At 42.0% G+C, this 21,597-nt stretch overlaps 1 protein-coding gene across 1 annotated transcript in view; it reads right to left on the bottom strand.

Moving 5' to 3' along the window:
• lekr1 (leucine, glutamate and lysine rich 1) overlaps positions 1 to 21,597 on the bottom strand; it is a 73,596-nt gene that overhangs the window by 14,539 nt on the left and 37,460 nt on the right. Inside the window, exons 5-7 of the mRNA XM_062386037.1 lie at positions 14,014 to 14,095; positions 6,614 to 6,691; positions 4,673 to 4,876 (exon numbers count right to left, since the gene is read on the bottom strand). Of these exons, the coding sequence (XP_062242021.1) occupies positions 4,673 to 4,876; positions 6,614 to 6,691; positions 14,014 to 14,095 (364 nt within the window). The remainder of the gene's footprint in view (positions 1 to 4,672; positions 4,877 to 6,613; positions 6,692 to 14,013; positions 14,096 to 21,597) is intronic.

Raw genomic sequence — 21,597 nt, 5'->3', positions numbered from 1 at the left:
TGATTAGAATCAATGGGTGGAAGGAATCTGCGCTGACGTCCACGATTCTCCACCTGGAGAGGTGATCAGGATTCTAAAGCCAGTAATCTCCTCACACTCTACCATGTTTTCAAGGGAGGAACTTTCTTTTGACATGTGAATTTACAGCAAAGGCAATTTATGACAAGTGAATAAAAACAACCGAGAGGCACAATAAAAGCAAAGATCCAGATGAGTATGATATACTACTTTCCACTCTGGAAAGTATAGAAAAATTTAGAAATTATAGGAACAGAAGATAGGGGGAAAAAAAGTGAGCTGTAAACAAAGCTGAGGGAAGTGACCTATAGATGAATGGTTGGTCTTTCCTTTTCTTTTATTAGTTTTTAATAGCGTAAAGCCTCAGGCCTTAAACCCCTCTCTGTATAGGGACAGACAGAAGGGAGAGTTTTTGAGATCATAACTTCTGTCACGAAATAACATTCCTCCGCTGCTTGAAACCACTTGAAACATGTCCTCTCCCATTTAACAGATGGATGAGGAACCGCACAGATACTCCTGACCTCTCTTGACTTTTAAATCTTTTACTGTCTCCACTTTCTGCCACTTTCACTCTTTTCCCCCTCTTTTACTCTCCCGCTCGGTCTCTCTGTTTTTAACTTTGTGTCAGTTATACTGAATCAAGTTCGCCTCTATGTGTGTGTGTGTGTGTGTGTGTGTGTGTGTGTGTGTGTGTGTGTGTGGATCATGTGCGGCCCCTGTGACCCGGGCTGTGTGCGTACGAGAGCCAGACAGTGTGTGAAATAACCACTGCAACCACAGTAACAGTCTCCGTCCCTCCTCCCTGCAACAATCCCTTGATCCGGCCTGGATCTCTTCAAGTTTATCCCTCTTTCTGACCATCATTTATTCCTTTCCTCTCCCTCCCACTCCATCCATTTCCTCATGTGTTCCTTTTTTCCTCTGTCCCACAACCCCACCAAACCTCACTCTCACACAGACCTGGGGAAAGTATCGCCTGCTGGACACAAAGATGGTCTTTTCACTTCTTAACTGGTTTTCATAAAAATCATCAATATTAATAACTGCGCGTCTGAGTCGAGCTATATGGGGGAAATTGTACTTGTTATTTTAACCAAGGGACCTTTTTCACAGCAGTCAGCTAATTGAATCAAAGTTGGTCAGAGAGGGGAAGTAATGAAGTACAAATACTTTGTTTCTGTACTTGAGTAGATTCTTCAGCCATTTGTACTTTACGTGAGTATGACTTTACAACTACTCCTTAGTATTTGTAGTATAGTCCTAACTTGAATAAAGAATGTGTGTACTTTTACCACCTCTGAGTTTGGTATTATACAACTGTCCCTCATTTAAAAAAAAACATCCATCCAGAAAAACTGATTTAACCCATAATTTAATTTAATTCAGCTAAAGAAATTAAAATAGTATGTGGTAATTTTTAATTAAAAGGAATATAGTGTTAAAGCTTATTCTTTCATTATATGGACTTAACATACTTGCTTTATAGCAGAACATAAAGTGGAATTATAAAGTGTTGAATTACCTCATTAACCTAGCACATGCTGAATAAGCTATTGTGAATGCTTTGCCAGCAACTTACAACTATCTGGCTGGCTAAACACCTGACTTAAGCAACAATTATAGACTAGATTAATGATTACATGAGCACGGAGCAGGAATAAAGCTATACTTTATCTTCCCAGAGCCTCCTATTAGAGAAAAACAGCTTTAAAGCCATGTTAACCCATATTAACCCTGCAGTGGGCTTATTACACAAGTGATATATCCTCCGCAGGAAATGTGTTTGTTAACTGTGCAAAACAATTCACCACAGTTACAGTGGTATTACACAAACACAAAGTCCTTGAGGTCGCAGAGACAGTGCTCGTCTTTAGCGAGTTGTTGCAGCGGAGGGGTTTGCACAGGGTGATGATCAGTGGCAGGGTGGTACAGTGGGCAGAGAGTGTGTATGGGGTTCTGTGACAAAAGGCACAACAGCGGTCAGGAGGGGACAAAGATAGAACGAGATGAGAGAGAGGAAAAGCCCGGGGAACAGTGGTGAGAAGGCACACGCTGTAGAAGTATATCTGTGTGAGTGTGTCGGAAAGAAAAGTGTACGAACGAGGGGACAATCCTTTCATGGGTCACTGAAGATCAGTGGAAGCGGTCAAATCTCTAAACTTAATGCTCGCTGAATAAAAAAAGCCATTATGTGCGAGCGTGTGTGAATATATGTGTGTATGTGAGAATGCTTGTAATCAGGACACATAGTGAGTACAGTCGAGTCAGTAATCCATTTTCTTTGAGCCTCTCTGAACATCACAGGAAAGGACACTTAGACACACACTCACACACACGCACACACATACACTGACCATTAGATGAACAGCTGACCTCAGTTCAGCTGAGGACGCCTCATAGAAGCTCCACAGTAACAGCTGGCCTGGGTGTTTCTTTGTGTCCAACAATACCACCGATATTTATTCAAATAATGAGATCAAATGGAATAATGGAACTATTTCAGCCTGGGGGCGGCACGGTGGTACAGTGGTACTAACACCTACCAGCAACCTGGGTCTTTCTGTGTAGAGTTTGCATGTTCTCCCCGTGTCTGTGTGGGTTTTCTCAAGGTATTCCAGCTTCCTCCCACAGTCCAGAGATATACAGATTGGAGTTAGGGGAAATGGAGACTTTAAAGCCCCCTTTCCTCTGGTGAAAAATCCACTAACAGCCACTTACATCTGGCTTTTGTCTGCAATGGGAATTGGCATTCACTCCCGGTCATATGACTCTGCAGCAGACACAGGTTTTAATTGGCTCCGGCTTCAATCCGCAGTGACACCCGGGCGTTGCTGCACAAATATCCATGAAGGTTTGTGTAGTTATTGTTTTTTTCATCCTGGGAACAGCATGCAACAGTGATAGTTTTGTCTTTGTATCACACAACACTGGCAAGACAACGAAGTACGAGGGCTTCTCTGTTTCTTGGGTGCTTGTGACGTCGAGAGTGACGCACCAATGGAAAAAAACTGAAAGGCAAACTAGCAATGGGAATGGAGTCAATCAGTTTTTTAGCAGGTTTCCCAGCGTTCAAACGGCTTGCAAATACCCACCCATTTTGGTGTTAAAAGGGTAAATATGGATAGCAGGTCTGAAGAGGGGTGCGAATGGTTGTTTACAGGTTGGCCCTTTGATTCACTGCCAACCTGTCCAGGGTATACCCTGCTTCTCGCCAGATGTCTGCTGAGATTGGCTACAGCCCTGCATCTTCAATGTCTTCCAATGTGACAGAAAGGAGACGGAATCGTGACTTTGACTTTACAAAGCGATACAGGTCTTTTTGATGATGAAAACACACATGGGAGAGACAACCCCCTTTTGACTAATTCAGAATGGTCTTTTTCAGATGTTACAAAACAATGTGATACAATGAGACACATTTTTTTGTATTTAAAGCTGAATGTGGCTTTAAACGCAAATAAGGTGTGTATATAACAGCACCGTCGACCCTGAGGTCCAATCAGGGACATTGAGTCAGTGGGATGAAAAAAACAACAAGATAAAGTATTGACACGGATAAACAACCATAAATGCAAGCTGGGCGCAGTTCCCAACTCTCTATTAGATCTACACTCCCTCTGCACTCATGGAAAGGATGTACGCCTTTGGCTTTGCACTGACAAGCACACATACACAGGATTCCTGCCTGTACTCACCCCATGTCCTCTTAGACACAAAGGGGTTGTAAATATTTAGAATTAGAACAAAACAGTCTGTTTCCCAACCAGGGATTTAGGCCGCTGACAGTCTGAGCTTGTCGTTTCACTGTTAGGAAAAGCAAAGCAGTGCCAGAACTGCACTCATACTGGTTCCCAGTGAGCTTTAACTGTTCAGTACATCAACCCAAAGCAGTAAATGTGACATTTTTAGTTGAAACCTTGCAGTATCTTCCCAATATGAGATGGGTTTTGATTGGCTATGAGAAATGAAGTGAAAGTTCAGTCAAATGCACTGTTCCTTATTCTCTAGGTTCCACTTGAGCATTCTCTCTTTTCATCCAATCACGGCCTGACACACTCACCTTGAGCCAATCACCTGTAAGCCGTCATTCAGCTAATAGTTCACTGACAGACCCGCTTTCACCCCTGCACCACCTCAACTCTGGATGCTGTGTCATCTCCCTTCAATCGTCTTATCAGATGCCTTCATGGCACGACATAGGACTGTTTCCATGGTGTTCTGCTTCCCACTGGCGTCCAAGCACAAAGTCTAGTTCTCTTGTTAACAATAAATATATTTCATTCAAATTGACTCATTCTCCTCTGTTTCTCTACGAGCCACTCTTTGTAGATGTCCAGTACACCAAACTCAGCTGTGTCTTCCATTAGTGACTGAAACACTGGTGACTCACAGTTTATCCGTCTCATCCTTAACTGTTTTACAAATTAGTGGCTGTTTCAATTCCTTCAGGAAGCATTGGTTTGTCTACTAGTCTTTTATCATACAAATTCTGTGGTTAAACCACTTTTCTGGGCATGAGTAGCTTAATGTTTTTTTTTGGATGAGTGGTTTTGAAAAAACATTTTCTACATGTTGGCAAGATTTGACATGAGAGAAAAAGGAAGAAATTAGAGAGGATGTTACAGAGAAGAACAGATGTCAAAATCTTTACCTTTCTTTCCTCAGCGCTCTCATTTCCTGCTGGACTTTCTCCAGGGCTTCCCTCAGTCGTGCCACTTCTTCTTCTGCTGCACAGTACTTCCGTTTTGTTTCTTCCTGTCTCTGTTGCCACGATGACAGCTGCTCCTGTATGGTGCAGCTCCTTTGTTGGCATGATAACCACCGCTCGTGTTTCGCCTCCAACTCATCTTTTAACCTGTCGAACAGCAAGAAAGGAGAGCAAACACACAAATAAATTACCTTGTTTATTAAAATTCTTGGTGAATGTGAAAGCATGCAGGCTAATACAGTAGTATTGTTGTAGTTGTACAGTTGTTTTGTATTTATTTTGGTTTGTCCCTGTGTAAAATCACAAGACATGAAAGCGATAGGGACATGTTTGTATAAAGTAAAAGAAAGAGATGAATTCTTATCACATCTCTCCTCCATACGTTAGCAATGAAAACTAGATGAAGAGGAAATTTGTTGGAACCAATACAGTATCAGTGTCTTTGTGGTTGATATTCTAGTAGTTGGTACGCTTGTTTTAGATCGACACACTATATGAAGATAAACAGAGAGATTCACTGAAACCATTCTAAGAGGGTGAAAGTGAACAAATTCACAATCCATTCGACTCAAAAGCAGTAATTTCCGATATCATCTGAGTTTTCAGCCGCAACCAAAGCTTTTCAACCACGTAAACATTATCATCGAGCACGTATGGTCTCAATTCTCAGACAATTTGAAGAATTGTTGTCTCCCATTACAGTTTTCGTCAGCTATGAGGGAGGCTGCCCCCCCCCAACCGCCTACTTAAATCTCATCCCTGCTGAAATAGCCTCCAACCCCCCAATGGAGTGCTATCACATGTTGAGCTGTATAAGACCCAGAGGGTGAGATCAGAGACTGCTGTGTGGGCAGGGAAATAAATCGACAGTGTAATTGAACACACCAGGCTTCCAGGGGCTTAGACAAAGAATACCAGCAGATAGCATGTGAAAAAATACACACCCTACATACATCTAACGCCTGCATGGAAAGATGAGAGGCCCCCTGTGTGTGTCTGTCTGTGGGTGTACGCATGTGGGTTGGGTGGAGGCGCACATGTGTCTTCCTGCCTATTAATGTGATGCACTCAAATTGAAGTGCCACCGCGCCTCTGCATATCTGCAGTGTGTATGGGAGTCTTTGCACAGATAAGTGTGTGTGAGAAACAAGACTCCGCGCCAACTAAGAAGTGCTTCCATCTGTTGCGCCAGCCTCACACGAGACTCTCTGCTGTGTCACTGGCACTTTATAGAGCCTAAGATCTCCTCATCTGATCTACGAACAGATTTCAACTGACACTAATATCCTCACCTCTCTCTGGGAGGAAGGAGATGGAGGAGAGAGATGAAGCAGAGGATGAGAATGAATGGAGGAGAAAGAGGCTACATCTATACAAACAGATTTTTATCAGTAATAATCCCTTTGTATACTAAAAAAAAGACATATATCACGTGACCATTCATGTATCCTGGGCATGTGTGTGGTGGTGTAAACAGGAAGCAGATTGTCTACCGTGGATTTGGTTGCTTAGTCACAGAAAATACGAACAATGGACCAACAACGAGGTGAAACTGTCCGTGTTAATAACATTTTGCCTTCACCGCTGGTGGTCGAGTCATGACTGACAATCTGGAAGTAAATGTGGGTGACTTGTTTCTCTTCTGTACTTGGCCCGTCAGAACTACAGCCTCTGAGTTTTCAAACTGAAACAGCCTTGCCAAATGTCTCGGTTTTAGTTGCTCCAGAACAATGGAGTAGTTTGGATGACAGGCGTAAACGTAGCAGCAGTGATGCATTCATATAAAACTATACATTATAGTGTGGATTAAGCCTCAGCACATCTGGGGGGGATGATAGAGAAAAGGAAGAGATAAAACTCAAACGACAGAAGAGGTTAGTTCACCTGAGTATTTTTCCTCTGTGCTCCTTCTCAGAGTCTTGCTGTTGGGACAGCTGTTCCTCACTCTGCCTCCTCTGCTGCCTGGAGACACAGAATAGATGGCGCTGTTGCATTTTCACAATTTGTTGAGTCAGTGGATTCATGAGCAAGCTAGACGGACACACTTTCACTGAAAATAAAATACTGTAGCTATAAAACCAATTTCCCATGAACTGAATCTGCGCATATCACATTTTAAATATTTACTCAGATAATGTTTGTACACCCCCAAGTGTCCTTGAAAAGTACTTGAACAAGAGACCAAATCCAACTAGTATTCTGTGTACTCCTAATTTGTATTGTCAGCATAAAGGAGGCCAAGCTTAACAATGAATCCTCTATTACATGTTAGTATACAACAGATTTGTTTTTTAGATATACTGAATTAAAATCTATACTGAGTTGTTAAGTTTATATGAAAACCTATGTGCATGTGTTTTGCTGTGATTCTTAGATCACCATGGAAGACCATGTGCGGCTGCTGCCTCGCTCTTGAAAAGTAAATTGCAAATCAGTTTTAATTCTGATTCAGCGTGCCATGACAGTATGTGGTGCTCCAAAGTCCTGTGTACATGCAGTGAAACACACACACACACACTCACACACAAACACACACAGACACACACACACACACAGACTGTGCCTGAACCCTCCTGACCCTGTCGACTTCTCAGCCTAATCCCCTCTCTGGCGGCATGATCAGTTAATGTCTTTGTGTGTGTGTGTGTGTGTGTGTTTGTGCGTGTGTGTGTGTGTAGCTGTCTGTCTAGCCCTGTGACCTTGCAGCCACACGCAATGAGGATACAGAGTAAGAGGGCTCACACGTCTGGGCTCACAGACAGACAGCCTATTTTCACTGCCAATCTACATCAGATTTCTCTCACAACTGTGTGGAATTATTCTTCCATTTTACTAAAGAGGATTCGTTTAAACAGCCAGTTGCATAAATACTTCATTATATCTGAATCATAACAGATTCTTGACTTCTGTTCCTTTTTAGTGTTAGTAATGGCACAACATTTATTCAAACACTGTATGCCCCATGTGAGAACGTTTGCAAGTATTTGTCTGATACCAACCATGCGCAAACACACACACACACACAAACACACAAACAAACACACACACACACACAAACACAGACAGCTGCGCCTGCCTCTCTTTGTACCTCTCATCATACATATCCACTTCCCCCCTCTCTCTCTCTCTCTGCCTGCATCTCTCCCTCTCTGCTCGTTTGTTCTCTTTATCCCTCTTTTCCTCTCATGCTGTTGCAGCTACTGGTGATTTAGAGCAGGCCCCTGCATTCTCCTACATCCGGGCCTATTTACCAGAGCATACTTTACAGTCCGCTCTGCATGTTCCTCTTTCTCACTCTCCTTTGCTGTCTTCGAGGTCAGAGATAACACGATGACTGACTCCCGGCGGCTGTTTCCACTATACCTGATCCTCTGGTCTGCTGTTCTTGCCTTTGTTTCAGAGGTGAAAAGGGAGTCGCCAAATAGAAAAATGTAAGAGAGAAGGACAGAGGGTTTTTGGTCTAGTGCACCATGGGAGTGGAGGAGTTGTTGGGGTATTTTTGTGGCTGCAGTACTGTACTTGTACTTGTATAAACTAGTGAAAACTTGTGTCCTGGTGGAAACAAGAGGACATTAGGATTCATCTATTATTATACGTTAGTGGGCATGTTAGCAGATTACTTTGATAGCACAAGGGCTCTTGAAGGGCTTCAGCATAAAAGATGGGGGGAAATCTGTTAATTGTCATAGAATTGTGAATGGTACTTGGTTAACCATTGTGTGTGTGTACTCATTTTTGTAACCTCTTTAGGACCTTTTCAGCACTGATCTTTCAGGACCAGTAGACCTCATGGGAACCAAGCCCTGGTCCTAATGAGGCAAAACATCATTTCTGAGCACCTGGTTAAGGTTAGGTGCAGGATGTGAATTGTGGATAAGTAAATTATAGATTGGTCATGGTTAAGGTTATGAATAAGGGTTTGGTTAGGCTGTCCCCAATAAATAGAAGCAAATGCAAAGTTTAAACAATAGCAGCACAAACGTGTGGATGTGATCCCAGGACATGAATATCTTCATCTAATATATCTCCCGTGATGAGTTGGAATTTACAAATGAAGTCTTGCCAAACTGATACTGACCTTTGCCTGGACCTGTTTTTTCCTGCCTGCTCCTTCGCCTTGATTCCTTCTCCCTGGCTGGGACCCTGTCCAACGTAAGTGAATAACTTTTTGACTTTAACCTGCCTGTCCCCCCACTCAAGTTAAACACTGCAGATGGAGCATATACCTGTTAAAGACTCTTAATAGTGCTAGAGTTACCCAGGGAAAGTCTACCAAAGGAGAAGCAGTCATTAGAAATTATGCAGGAGTTATTCTATTCTATTTTATTTAATAGTTAAGCATATTTCTATGTATTTAATTTGAAAGTGAACTGTGGATGGTCCTCAGCTGATCTGTTCTCAATAGGGATGAGTCTTGACACCAAAATTGTAACGTACCACTGACACATGCTGAGCGTTCCCTCCCTCTGTGGTGTATGGCAAGAAAACCAAAATACAAAACATCCACATGAAAGAGGGGAAAAGAGAGAGAGAGAGAGAGTGAGAGAATGAGAGAGAGAGAGAGAGAGAGAGTATATTTCTTTGAAATCAAAGAAGAAAAAAATAAGACTTCCTCTTTCCTAAAAGATAGTGACTGATCTTATCTAATATGAGATAAACAGAGGACTGAGGTCAGAGAGGAGAAAAAAGAGATGGGGGTTAGGGTGTGTGTGTGTGTGTGTGTGTGTGTGTGTGCACATGAATGTGTCAGAGCAAAATCTTATGTGAAATGGGGTTCACCCTGAGATCAATAGTTATTTTACTTCCAACACTCCCACTGGCACACACATGATAGGTGGACGTGCACAAACTCACACACAGACACAGACACACACACGCAGAGCAGTCAGTGTGCCTCAGCCTTATAAAAACAAGCTGTATCACATCAATCACAGCCCGATCCTTTGCTCTCTCTCTCTTGACCTTCACTCATTCCATCATCCACTCTTTCATCCCTCCTCCCTTGCTCAATGCATCAATCCTGTCTTTTATCTCTCTCTCTCCCTCTCTCTCTCTCTCTATCTCTCTCTCTAATCCATCCTTTCAACCTGGCCTGCGTCTGTGCCGGATGATCCATGTGTTCATCCTCTGATGAAACGATGAGCTCTGCATCTACCGCCAATCACAGCACAGCAGTAAGCTTCCCCACACTTTTTAAATACGTGTCATACGGGGGGCGGAGGGGATCTGTGTGATTCATGCTGCCAAAGTGCCCTGGGGCAAAGTGCATTCTGTAACTGCCTATTGGTCCTACTGGCTCTTTCAGAAGCCAGAAACTTGAGATGTTAGCCAGGTATCTAAGGCTGATCGTCACGTCACGCAAACATCTGAGGGTGTGTTCACATCCGAAAAATCAGAACCAAGATCGGAGCCAAGCTTTATGTCTTGTATTACAGTGTAAACATTTGATCCGGTTAGTTTTGGTTTAACACTGTTTGGTCGGGAGTGCACTAAAGATTGAAGTGTAACATAAAACAATATTCAGGGGAAACCGTCACAACGGAACACAAGCAAAAGGATACTGAATAGTGTGTAAGCCTGTGTGTGTATGTGTGTGTGTAAAACAAGCTACCCTTGAGTGTTTTTCGGGTATGCTGATCAGATTGCATGCTGGGATCAGAAGGATTCCACCGCCACTCACAGTCCTTAGACCACCCTTGAAACATGTGAATGTGCTCATTTCCAAGGCGCCACAGAAATGCAGCAGGTGCGGAAACACTGACACTTGATGGAGGAGGGGGTCAACGGTTGGGCCGTTGTCACGGGCAACAGCTCTTGTTGATAAACAAACTGGTAATGTCTGTCCTTGGATCTCGAAAATAGAGAATCGTGGGTATTGGAGGCTCTGGAGCTCATATAATGCAAAGTGATACTGAAGAGAAGATAGATCACACACACACACAGAGCCTGTCTCAACAGGCGACCAATCAGCATCAGGGGGACAGTGAAAGGAAGGTTAGCCGATCAACTCAGATTACCCATCTGGTCCCCAGACGTCTGCCACACAAGGGACAGGGAGAGAAGTTACTGTTTAACAGCTGAGATTACTACAATTTACAATTGGTTGATTATTGCAGGTACATTTATTAATGTAAAGATTCGGTATTTCTATTTTGTACTACTTCATATTTTCATACATTATTTTACTCAAAAAATGTGTTTTCACAAAACATAATATGTCATTGAAAGATTGTCATATTCAAATTACACATGTATGTGATGCCATACAGGGATATAGTTTAAACCATGCCAGTAATTAATGACGACTAAATACAGTGACATGCTACTTAAGATAAGATAAAATAAGATTAGATAAGATAATCCTTTATTCGTCCCTCAGTGTGGAACCTTGCAACACTACAGCAGCAAGAGGGCAGTCAAAAAAAGACATCAGTTAGGTAATAATAAGTAGCAAGAAATGCTAAATAGAAATTAATAAAAACTAATATATTGAATTCTACTAACATATTTACTGGTCTATATGAGTGATGTGATAGTTTAATATATAAAAGTGTTAAAGAGGTTTTTGAAAGTAACACACTTTTAAAAGTAATACACTCAGGATCTTAATATTTCCAAAACTGCTGCATTTGTGAATCAATATTCCCAAACAGATTAATATTAATGTCATGACTGGTCATAACACTTTGTCTTTGAGAGGCTGTCATGTTGCCAAATTGTAAATCGAAATTCCGACAGATTACTCTTACAAATAGGCTATATCAATGTAAAATTCTAAATCTGTTTTTAGTAATTATTCTCTTTTGGAAAATATGAAACCGTCGATAGAAGAGAAATATTTCTCTACATTTGACATAGTTCACTCAGTTCACACATTGGACCCACAGGCACCCTCCCCCCCAACTCCAACATACACATGCAGACACGCCTTCTCATGCGATGTAGTCTCAGACTTGAGCACATGCGCCGCCTGCTCGTCCACACACACCTCATCATGCAACATGGCCTTAAGGCTGATTCCACACGTCCATATGTCCACATGTCTGGGTGGGTCGCGTGCGACTGCAAACATCCTCGTCTCAGCCCTGATCCCTGTGTTGGATGGACGTGCACGCTCCACTCACATATACACACACAAACACATGAGGTCTAATTTGGGTTTGATACATGCACACATTGGTATGTGCAATCTGTGTAAGAGGGTGGGGGGTTAACAACGTTTTTTCCCGCTGAAAGTTACAGAGTTTTAACTGAGTGCTGATCTTCTGATTGGTTTGATGAGATTTGAAGAGCAAATTGACTTGTTTAATGGTTTTCTTGAACAATGTATTATGTTGATACTCCATAATGTTTATGGTGCTTATACCAAAAACCAGGCGTTTGATTAGTTTGATATAATATTTAAAATGTCTATTTGTTGTTTTTGTCAGCGACACAGGAGGATACATTGCAACACACAATATAGTTGTACCAAAACTCTGATGTAGAATCAGGAAGAAATACACAGTTTTAAATACTTAATACTAAGTTTAAAAAATAATTATATTAAAATTTGTCTTTACATTTATCTGAGTGCATATCTCTCAATAAACACTTGTGTGGAGCTAACCAGTGACACAAACTAAAAGTACACACACATTCCGAATCCAGCACACATACCGCCTGAGACAGTCTCTCCAGTAAGTGAAGCTGACAGCACTTTGAAACTGATTAGGAAAATGAGAGAAAAGGAAAACCCGAGCAAAAGCTGTAATTTCTAAAGGTCAAAAACAACGTTTATGGCCAAGAAATGTGGGAGCGAGAAGGAGAGACTGATGAGGAGGTTAGAGGGAGAAGGAGGATACATTAGTGAATAAATGAGTGCTTCATCTGTAGTCTGTCAGGTCAAGTAGTCCTTTAATGCTTTGATTATCAGATAGAAAGCAACATTTAACATTTACTCCCTTAGTGTGTGGGGGAATGTTTGTGTCTCTGTGTGTCTGCATGTGTGTTGCTGTGGGTACGGGTCAAAGTGTATAACTTTGAAGTGGTTGTTTTTTCAAATACTATGAATGACGTTACAAAAAAAGATTAACAGTGTTCTGTATTGCTTACTATAACTAATGTGGGACATGTTTAAATATTTGAAAAGGTTGCCACTCTACAGTTCAAACCAGTGTCAAGATATCTTGGCCAAATATTTAATCCTTATCTCCTTGTAATTTAAATGGCAGCAAGACCTGCCCTACAGTGAAGCAATCATGTGTTTGTGAAAATACTTGGTAGTGAGCAGAAAACACAACATACTGCATGTGTGGAATAAGTATATCTGTCTGTAAACTAAAACATGTTAAATGCTCCCCTGCTGTTATTTGCTTAAAGATATAATGTGTAACAAATTTTCATTAAATGTTTAAAAATGATGTTATAGATTTTGTTGATTTCCAACCACACTCAAACCCACAGAATTCCACAACTTATCCAAGGTAACAGGAAGTTTCATTTTGCCATCATTTTGCCTTTTAATCGCTTTGTTTTCACTTCTCCTGTGGATTTGTCCAACTTTGCTATGACATCAGTCAATAAACGACATATGACAAAGGAAAAACCCACTGTTAGCGTGTTAGCCAGCCGGCTGTTTTTTCCTTACACCGTTTATATTGGTCGGTCGAACTGGATCACAGTTATCACGTTTTCCTGATGCAATCAAACTAGATCATATGTTAATGTTTTCATTGAAAGACACCCAAAGGCTTAAGTTGCGTATTGTACATTTAAAGTTTTTTTTTTGAAGGACTAGTTGGGCTGACTGATTGCAGCTATACTTGTGAAACAAAAAATGTTTTTTACTCAAATACGCATTTTTATCTGTAGTGTTAGTTATTAGACAGGACGGAAAAGGGGGGAAATGTCAATGGGGCTGCAGCATGTTTGAAGTGATCACCAAAATATTTTCAGAGGCCACAGGGGCATATTTTTCTCAAGTCCTAACTCCTTGACTAGACCTTTGTGTGAGTGTATACGAGTCAAATCCTCTGTTGATGCAGCTTAGCACGCCTGGTATGTGGAACATGAGCATTTCCTGGTTTGGGCAGTGCTGAGCGGGTTGTATAGCAGCTTTCGATTGGTTAAGGTAATTCATACATTGAGCCTATAGTGACCTCCTCTTCACCCGGCATAGTCCAAATACCAAAATCCACCTGTGTCCTCATTTGAGCGCATGTTATTGTGTGTGTGTATGTGTGTGTGTTTGTGTGTGTGTGTGTGTGTGTGTGTGTGTTTTACCATATATAGTTGAGACTTACATCAGCTGCTGAGTTAGCTTCTCTTTTACTTCTGTCGTTTTCTGTAACTCCTCACTGGAATGTTTCAGCTCCTCTTTCAGCACTGAACACACACACACAGACACACACACACACACACATTTTAGGTGACCTGACAGGATGATGATGCAGTGTGTTTATAATGCTGGCACGAAGCCAGGCTTGTTACCAGAGGCTGTAATGTATGACTTACAGAAAGAGGGAGACAGAGGAGAGTAAAGAGAAGGATGATATTGTTAGCTCACACTTGTGCAAAAGAGGTAACCCTACACCAAATAAAAACTATCTACAAGAAAGACAAGATGGCAGAAGAGAAAGAAAAGGGCAGATGGACGAGGAGGAGGAACACAAAAGAATGAGAGGAGTTCCAGACGGAAACATGAGAGTACCCAAAACATAAAACCAGTAGGTCTGGGGGAAAAAATACAGAGGGAGAAAATTGAGGCTCAAGGAAGTAGTTGAAAGTGAAAGGGAGAGCAGGAGGAGGGGAGTGTGTGGTGAAGAAAGGAGGACGAGGGAGTCTGTGCTCAGGGGAGCCCATGAAACAGGACACCACAGTCTGGCAGTCTTTTGTAGAGTGTCTGATACAAAGTAGCTGCTGCAGCGCTACTGTTTCCTCCCTTCACTGTCTGTCCGGTTTCCCCATGACAGCTATAATAAGAAAGTATTATATCATAAGTAGGATACAAATATGCACATAACAAATTCTTCCTTAAAAGATAACACAACAGAGCAGAGCACATGAATACGTTCAAGATTTCAAACAGAAGACATTTTATCTGAGTGAGGATCTTGTCATCTATTTTAATTTTGACTTGCTTGAATTTGAACCTGCTGTGATCCTGCGAAAGTACACCACGTTTATTAAAAAACTGAAAGGGAGAAACGGTTCGCTGCAATATTTAGTCCTCATGTCGGGCCAACAACTTGTCAGACTGAGACGTTGGACTCACTGCAGCTCCAGGCAGGAGTGGATATCACGCAAGAGAAAAGTACTTAAGTTTCAAGTCTGAATAGTGAACATATCCAGACACCATCGTTTTTTTTTTTCCTTCTGGAGTCTCCACATCAGCATAATGACTATCAACATGCATTTACTTCCACCATAATCTTCACCACCGTTAATTTCATCAGCTTCATCAGGAGTCCTGCTCACTGATAAGCTTGATGAGAACCTGATGGTCCAGGAACGGAGGACCCTGTAGCACCTCCCAGAGGGGAGGAGGGCAAACAGTCTGAGGCTGGGGTGTGAGATATTTGGTGGTTATTAAACAAAGGTGTCTCTACCTTGGTCCAAAGGGAAACACAGGATTGTGTATAAAGCAAACATACATATTTGATCATATCTGGCCATTAAATACCACTTAAAACATATTTTACAGATTTGATCCAGCTTGGACCTCGAAGGGGTCTGAGAAAGTACATCCCAGAGGGCCTGTGCTTGGAGCAAGATGAAATATAAACTTTGTAGTAGGACAAAAGCAAAGACATCATCGTAAAGGTTTGGAGTAACATTATGTCGGAAGTGGGAAATTTGTGGTTGGCTCCTGCTCCTCAGGGATGAACCTTGCACCTGAGTCAGATTTGATGGCTTACAGGATGGAAACTAAATATGCAACAGACATGGTATGAACTGTGTTGGAAAGGTCTTGAACTCCACTACCATAGCCCAATGCAAAACTATGGGGGGCGCCATTAAGTAAGGCCAAAACCTTGAAAAAACTAGATTTTGCCATTTTATTAGTAAGAAAAACAAATCTGACTAAACAAGTGTTTTTCTCACACCAAAAAACCATAAAGAAGCATGCAAGGTTCCAGGTCGCAAACTCACATATAGTAAAAACACATTAGAACTACAAAAGATGGGAACAACACAAACACACGAACGTGAACACCAGTCAATTTGTAGTTCTCTGTATGGTTCTTCCGGGTTGAGATTAGGGTTGTGAAAATAGGGTTAAGAAAACATATTAGCATTTTTTTTTTTTTTTAAACATGAATGAAAATGTTGAAACTGAAACACACATATCTAGACTTAAATATGATCAAAACACATTTTTATTAAAAACATTGCTAAAATATAGCGTTTTCCACCAAGAATAAAGCCATCATCGCCATCTTGCTTGATCAGAGGTCTGCGCAGGCCCATTACGTAGGATTTTCTATGAAAATTTATTTCATGAGACCATGTTGGAAGGAGGGGATAGTACCCGCTACATCCCATGTCTCAATGGCATCAAAACCACCAACTCCGACAGAAGATCGGTCAGTGAAACACATGCACACACTCAGATGAAGTAAAACTCTAACTTTCTGTGACAGATTTTCAGAAGTTGGGCTCCACAAAGGTCCTGTGAGGGGTCAGTGGGGATTTTAAGGGCGGGGTGTGTGACACCATGATATGTCAAATTTAGATCTTAAAGGTAAACAGTTAAAAAACAAATACTCATGTAGACTTAGGCTGTTCACATGCATTTGTTTTCTTAACTAACTCCGCTATTTATACATGAAATCATGAGGAGCAGCTTAACTGGTGTCAAACAAAGCAGAAATAACAAAAAACCACATGTATATGTTGTACGTTTTCAAATCCTCAGTTTATTATGTTTATAAAGTACAAGGTCATTCCAAATAGTTACGAGAGATTTAACTAGAGTTAAACAAAGCTGAAAGGAAAACATTGATTTTACTTTTGTGAAAAACAATTCCATTAATCTGCTTCCTTTCCTTCCAATCAGGTATTGACATCATCAGGCAGGCGCTGCGTTTCCTCACCATGACCATCGCTAAGAACGCCGGCGTGGATGGTTGACTGGTGGTGGAGAAGATCCTCCAGTCATCTGATGAGATCGGCTACGACGCCATGTTGGGAGAGTACGTCAACATGGTGGATTAGGGCATCATCGACCCCACCCCTACCATTTAAAGAATCTGCTGAACCAAGAGCAGAATTTGGAGATTCTGACGGGTTTCTTGGACAGGAGGCTTTTTACACAGGTGGCGATTCTTTTCTCGACCTCTGGTTCCTTCTGACGAAAGGAAAGAAGCAGCATCTCTGGAGAGCCCCACATTGTACACAGGTCCTTGAACATGACCTTGTGGAGGTTATCGATGATTTTTGGGGACATGTCAAAGTCAATATCTTTGACTTCGGACCATGTTTTTTCAAACAGGTTTTGAGAGATGTCTTTTGGTTCATCAGGGAGAAGGATCACCTTGGACTTTGAGTAAACTCGAGTGACGAGCTGGTCGATGAGGAGACTGAGATACATCTTTTTGCGGGTCTCTTCTCGTTCCTTCGCAGTGTCGATCTCTGAGACCCGAGGCACTACGATTGATTCAATCCCCATTAAAGCGGAGTTCACCCTCTTGGTGTAGTCACCGGCCTCTTTTGAGAACCACCAGTTCATCAGGGGCAGGGAATTTTTCACTCTCTCCTTTATGTCCTTGTACATCTTTCTGTGGGACTGAGGAACAGACACTTTCGTCACATCAAGTGGATTCGCCTCGAAAGTATCATATGTGATGTACCTATAGAGGACATTGGAAAGGACGGGGGCGTTTTCAGGTGAAACTCTGTTCTTGGTCTCTGTCAGAAGCAGAGACCCCACACTGTCCATCAGAGACTTGACTGACTCCCTGCTGTGGACTTGGGTCCCCTTACAGAACTTCTTCCGGACTTCTGTCCCCATCTTCAGCATCGATGCTGTGGCAAAAAGCTTTGCAAAAAGCTTCCTGATCTTCTGCCCCACTCCTTTCCAAAACCCTTTGGGGCTCTTTGTGAATTTGGAGCCTCTACATGAATCAGATGATTTGACCCTCTCCTCTTTACAGATTTTCTGATAGATTTCATCTGCAGTAGATCTAAGCTCCTGAGACGATTCAGATATCAGCCCACTCAGGTCCGATTCGGACATTTCATCCACAAGGAGTTCGAATAAGTCTCTAAACTCCTTCATAAGGATTTCCTGGACAGCCTCACTTTCCCCAGGGTCCCTGACTGTTGATCCTGAGGATGATGCTCTGTCAGAGTAACGACTGTATGACGTAGAGTCTGAAGAGGTTGAGGTTGTTCTTCCCTGAGAAAGCTTATTTAAAAGATTGCATGTCTTTTGACTATGCAGTCTTGACTTGGAAACGCTCTTGATGTCCAAAACAGAATCCCTAAATACTCTGCAAAGACAACTGACCATTTCCTCAACTTTGTTGGCTGTGGTCCATTGACACCGTGCTGGTCCGCTGGACTGTGTGCTGTTGGAGTGGGATTGCAGGCTGGCGTTGATCCTCTCTGTCACCTCCTCTGCAAACAACTCTGTGAATTCATCCAAAGTCTCACAGTTGGTTGAGCTGCCCAGTGCAAAACAGAGGGCGTCTACCAGACTGGACTTGACATTTTCTACAGTCACGGACATGCCTTCATTTCCAAGAGTCCCTAACAGTTTGGAGGAAACAGTCGATGTCATGTTTATGACAAGTTCTGCCAACAGAAACCTTGTGGGATTGTTAGGTGCACTTAATCTTAACTGCCTCCAGTCCTCCGCAATTAGGTGGTTGAAGACATTGTCAATGTGCGGGCGAATAGTTTCGAATGTTATGTTGGGTAGCTCTAATTCACGAGATGGACCCATTGTGAAGCTGAATCAGAAACTCGTAAACTCGAAAACTAAAATCTGTCTTTTCACTTAGCTATTGATCAAGTCTTGCAAGCTCTTCTTAATGAATCCTGTTGGTAGTTCGGTTTGTAGTCAGGTGAAAACCAAGGTCTTTATACCACACCTCATCAAAGACTTGAAAAAGGTCAAAGGAAACTTTATAGGAACATATGAAAGATCAGAGCCACTATATAGTCACACAAAGATAAGCCCCGCCCCCATGAATGACATTCATGGGGGAGGGGCCAGTCTGGCCTTTTGTTGGTTCAACTAATTATTTAGCTTTCGTCACATAGGGCAATAAGGGATAAAGTAGTAGTAAGGCATCCTGACATTGGATGACATCTGCCAATGAACCGAACAAAGAAGCAGCAGCAACAGATTTTTTGCATATTACAATAGAGAATAAAGTTTCATTTAACGAAATTGAAGAGCTGTTTTGTATGTGAGGTACCCATGTCTGAGTGTTATGCTCAGACATGGGTAAATCCTTTCATGTAATGATTTTTCCATGTCATTTATATTAGTTCACAAAAACACTCCATCCATCTTGTCCTGGCCCGGCCCCTCTGTCAAAGTTTAGAATCCATTGTGGCCCGCGAGTCAAAAAGTTTGCCCCCCCTGCTCTAACATCTGGAATTTGCCTGCAATGGGAGTGGATGCAGTTGGGTTTCACTCCCTCTCCTGGCATGTTCCTGATGTCAAACATGATGCATATTTTATGTAAACATATTAATTTTTGTGTAAAAGAGATATAAGTGAACATGTGAACCAAATTTGGAAGGACTCTCTCAAGGCGTTCTTAAGATAAAGTTTAGAGAGGTCACAGTGACCGAGACCGTTGACTACCAAAATCAAATCAGGTCATCCTTGAGTCCAAATAAATGTTTGTACAGTGAGAAATCCCAACAAGCAATGGCTCTGTGTAAATAGCTTGGCTAGGTTTTTGCACTGCTCACAGGCTACCAGTGTGGGCAGTGCAGTGTGTGAAAGAAGTTGAACATGTGTGTGTGTGTGTGTGTGTGTGTGTGTGTGTGTGTCTGTGTCCATGCATGCATGTGTGTACTGTATATTGAGTGAGGTGTCTATGAGGGTCCTTCAGAGCGCTGCGGCAGGACACAGTGGCTGTGGCACTGAAGAGCTCTCAGACCTCTCCAGCAATGTCAGCCTGACATTCTCTTCCTCTGAGACTGTTTTCCTTACTCTATTACATTGTTTTTTGTCTCAATGATTCTTCTCTTAACTTTGTCTGTCCTCTGGGTTTCTTGATCTATTTAGCTTTTCCTCTTCCCATCCTTCCACAACTGTTTCCCCCTTTTCTTTCTTACCCTCTCCATCTTGCCCTCCCTGTCTCACTCAGCAGGAAGAGGGGCGTGTAGGAGGTCCTGTCCAATACACCAATAATTGCTTTCTGGTCACTGTGACATGACAGGGTCTTCCAGGGTAAAGCAACACACACTGAGCACACACATACACAAAACACAAAAGAACACATGTGCAATGAACCACTTAATACACACTCACTGCTGCACAAAACAGGCACAGAAACACTCGCAAACGAAAGTACTTTTATAAGTACTTGATGGAGCAGAAAGGGCTTTGCAATGAAAGTGAACCAGCCCATCTGACTTTCTTAGCAGTGCTTCTAATATCTGTCTCACTGCTTTCACACACAGACGCACACAGTGTAATTAGATGGCTGTGAATATTACAGCAATTCACCATTGGCTGGTCACCAACACTGTCACTGTAACAGTTTAACAGCATTTTTTCTTGGAGGTTTCTTTGCTGTAGTTACAACACCTATTTATTTGTCCAATACCCAGCTACTAAGCCTTCAGTGTCACTGAAGGAGACATATGCTCAAACTCAGGTCCTTAATTATCATTTGGATTATTAATTGAAAAGGTTTATATACTCAAATATCACAAAAAAAGAGTAATGTTCCTCAAGCTGACCACTGCTACAGCCCCTCTCGTCAGCCTCATTCTGAAATGCTTAGTTTTAGCTTCTGTCTCTTTAAGGTCCCTCCCCCCGGAAAAAAGCAGCTGGTTCTGATTGGCTTCCAGACTAGTGTGGGGCTACTGGACGATTGCAGTGCATCAGGGTGTTATGTTCAATGTTCATCAGTAACAGACTATGAATTACTTCATTTCTATGTACAGTATTTTCCTATTTAACAGTATGTAACATTAAACTGCATACCAGAAACATATGACAACATATGAACATATTGCTTTGACTAGCTAGTCACCTATCACACACACACACACACACACACACACACACACACACACACACACACACACACACACACACACAAACACACACACAACTGCAGCCTGGAATTCGTACAAGTCCATGTTACTATAGTATCAAATTCTTTACTGCTTGTATACCAAAACCAATTTTTGTTTGTCTGCGCGGTATATAGTGAGCAATAAAGGCTAAACCACAGCAGCTTCATGGAAAAAAGTCTGTGCTGGAAGTGTTAGATTCCACAGAGCTGGAGGACTGCAGCTGTTTCAACCTAAAGATTATTTCTTATTTCTCAGGATTTATACTCAGAAACCTACAGTGTGGTGCTATGTGTGCAACAAAAGACACACGATTTCAGCCATCATGCAGGTAGGAGCAAATCACATGACAGGTTCATGTCATCACAGCATGTCATGTAATGTAATGTGTGTTGATCAGAAGTTAAGCTAGAAGATTGAGACACATGTTAACGTTTCCTTTATTAAGACAGTGACAGTCCTCCAGGGAGATTTCAGTCTCCTGAGAGGAATACTGCTATTTTTTGTTTTTTTATAAAAGTGCTAAGGGAACCTTAAACGTGGTGTAGCGACTTCGGAAATGGGGAAAATTTTAAGAGACTCAGACAGACAGATGGGGGAACATTGCTGGACTGAGA

The sequence above is a fragment of the Platichthys flesus genome, chromosome 4 (assembly GCF_949316205.1).
Source record: "Platichthys flesus chromosome 4, fPlaFle2.1, whole genome shotgun sequence".
NCBI lineage: Eukaryota > Metazoa > Chordata > Actinopteri > Pleuronectiformes > Pleuronectidae > Platichthys > Platichthys flesus.
Note: the sequence above shows the minus strand (reverse complement) of the source record. Positions and strands in the feature narration are given on the sequence as shown.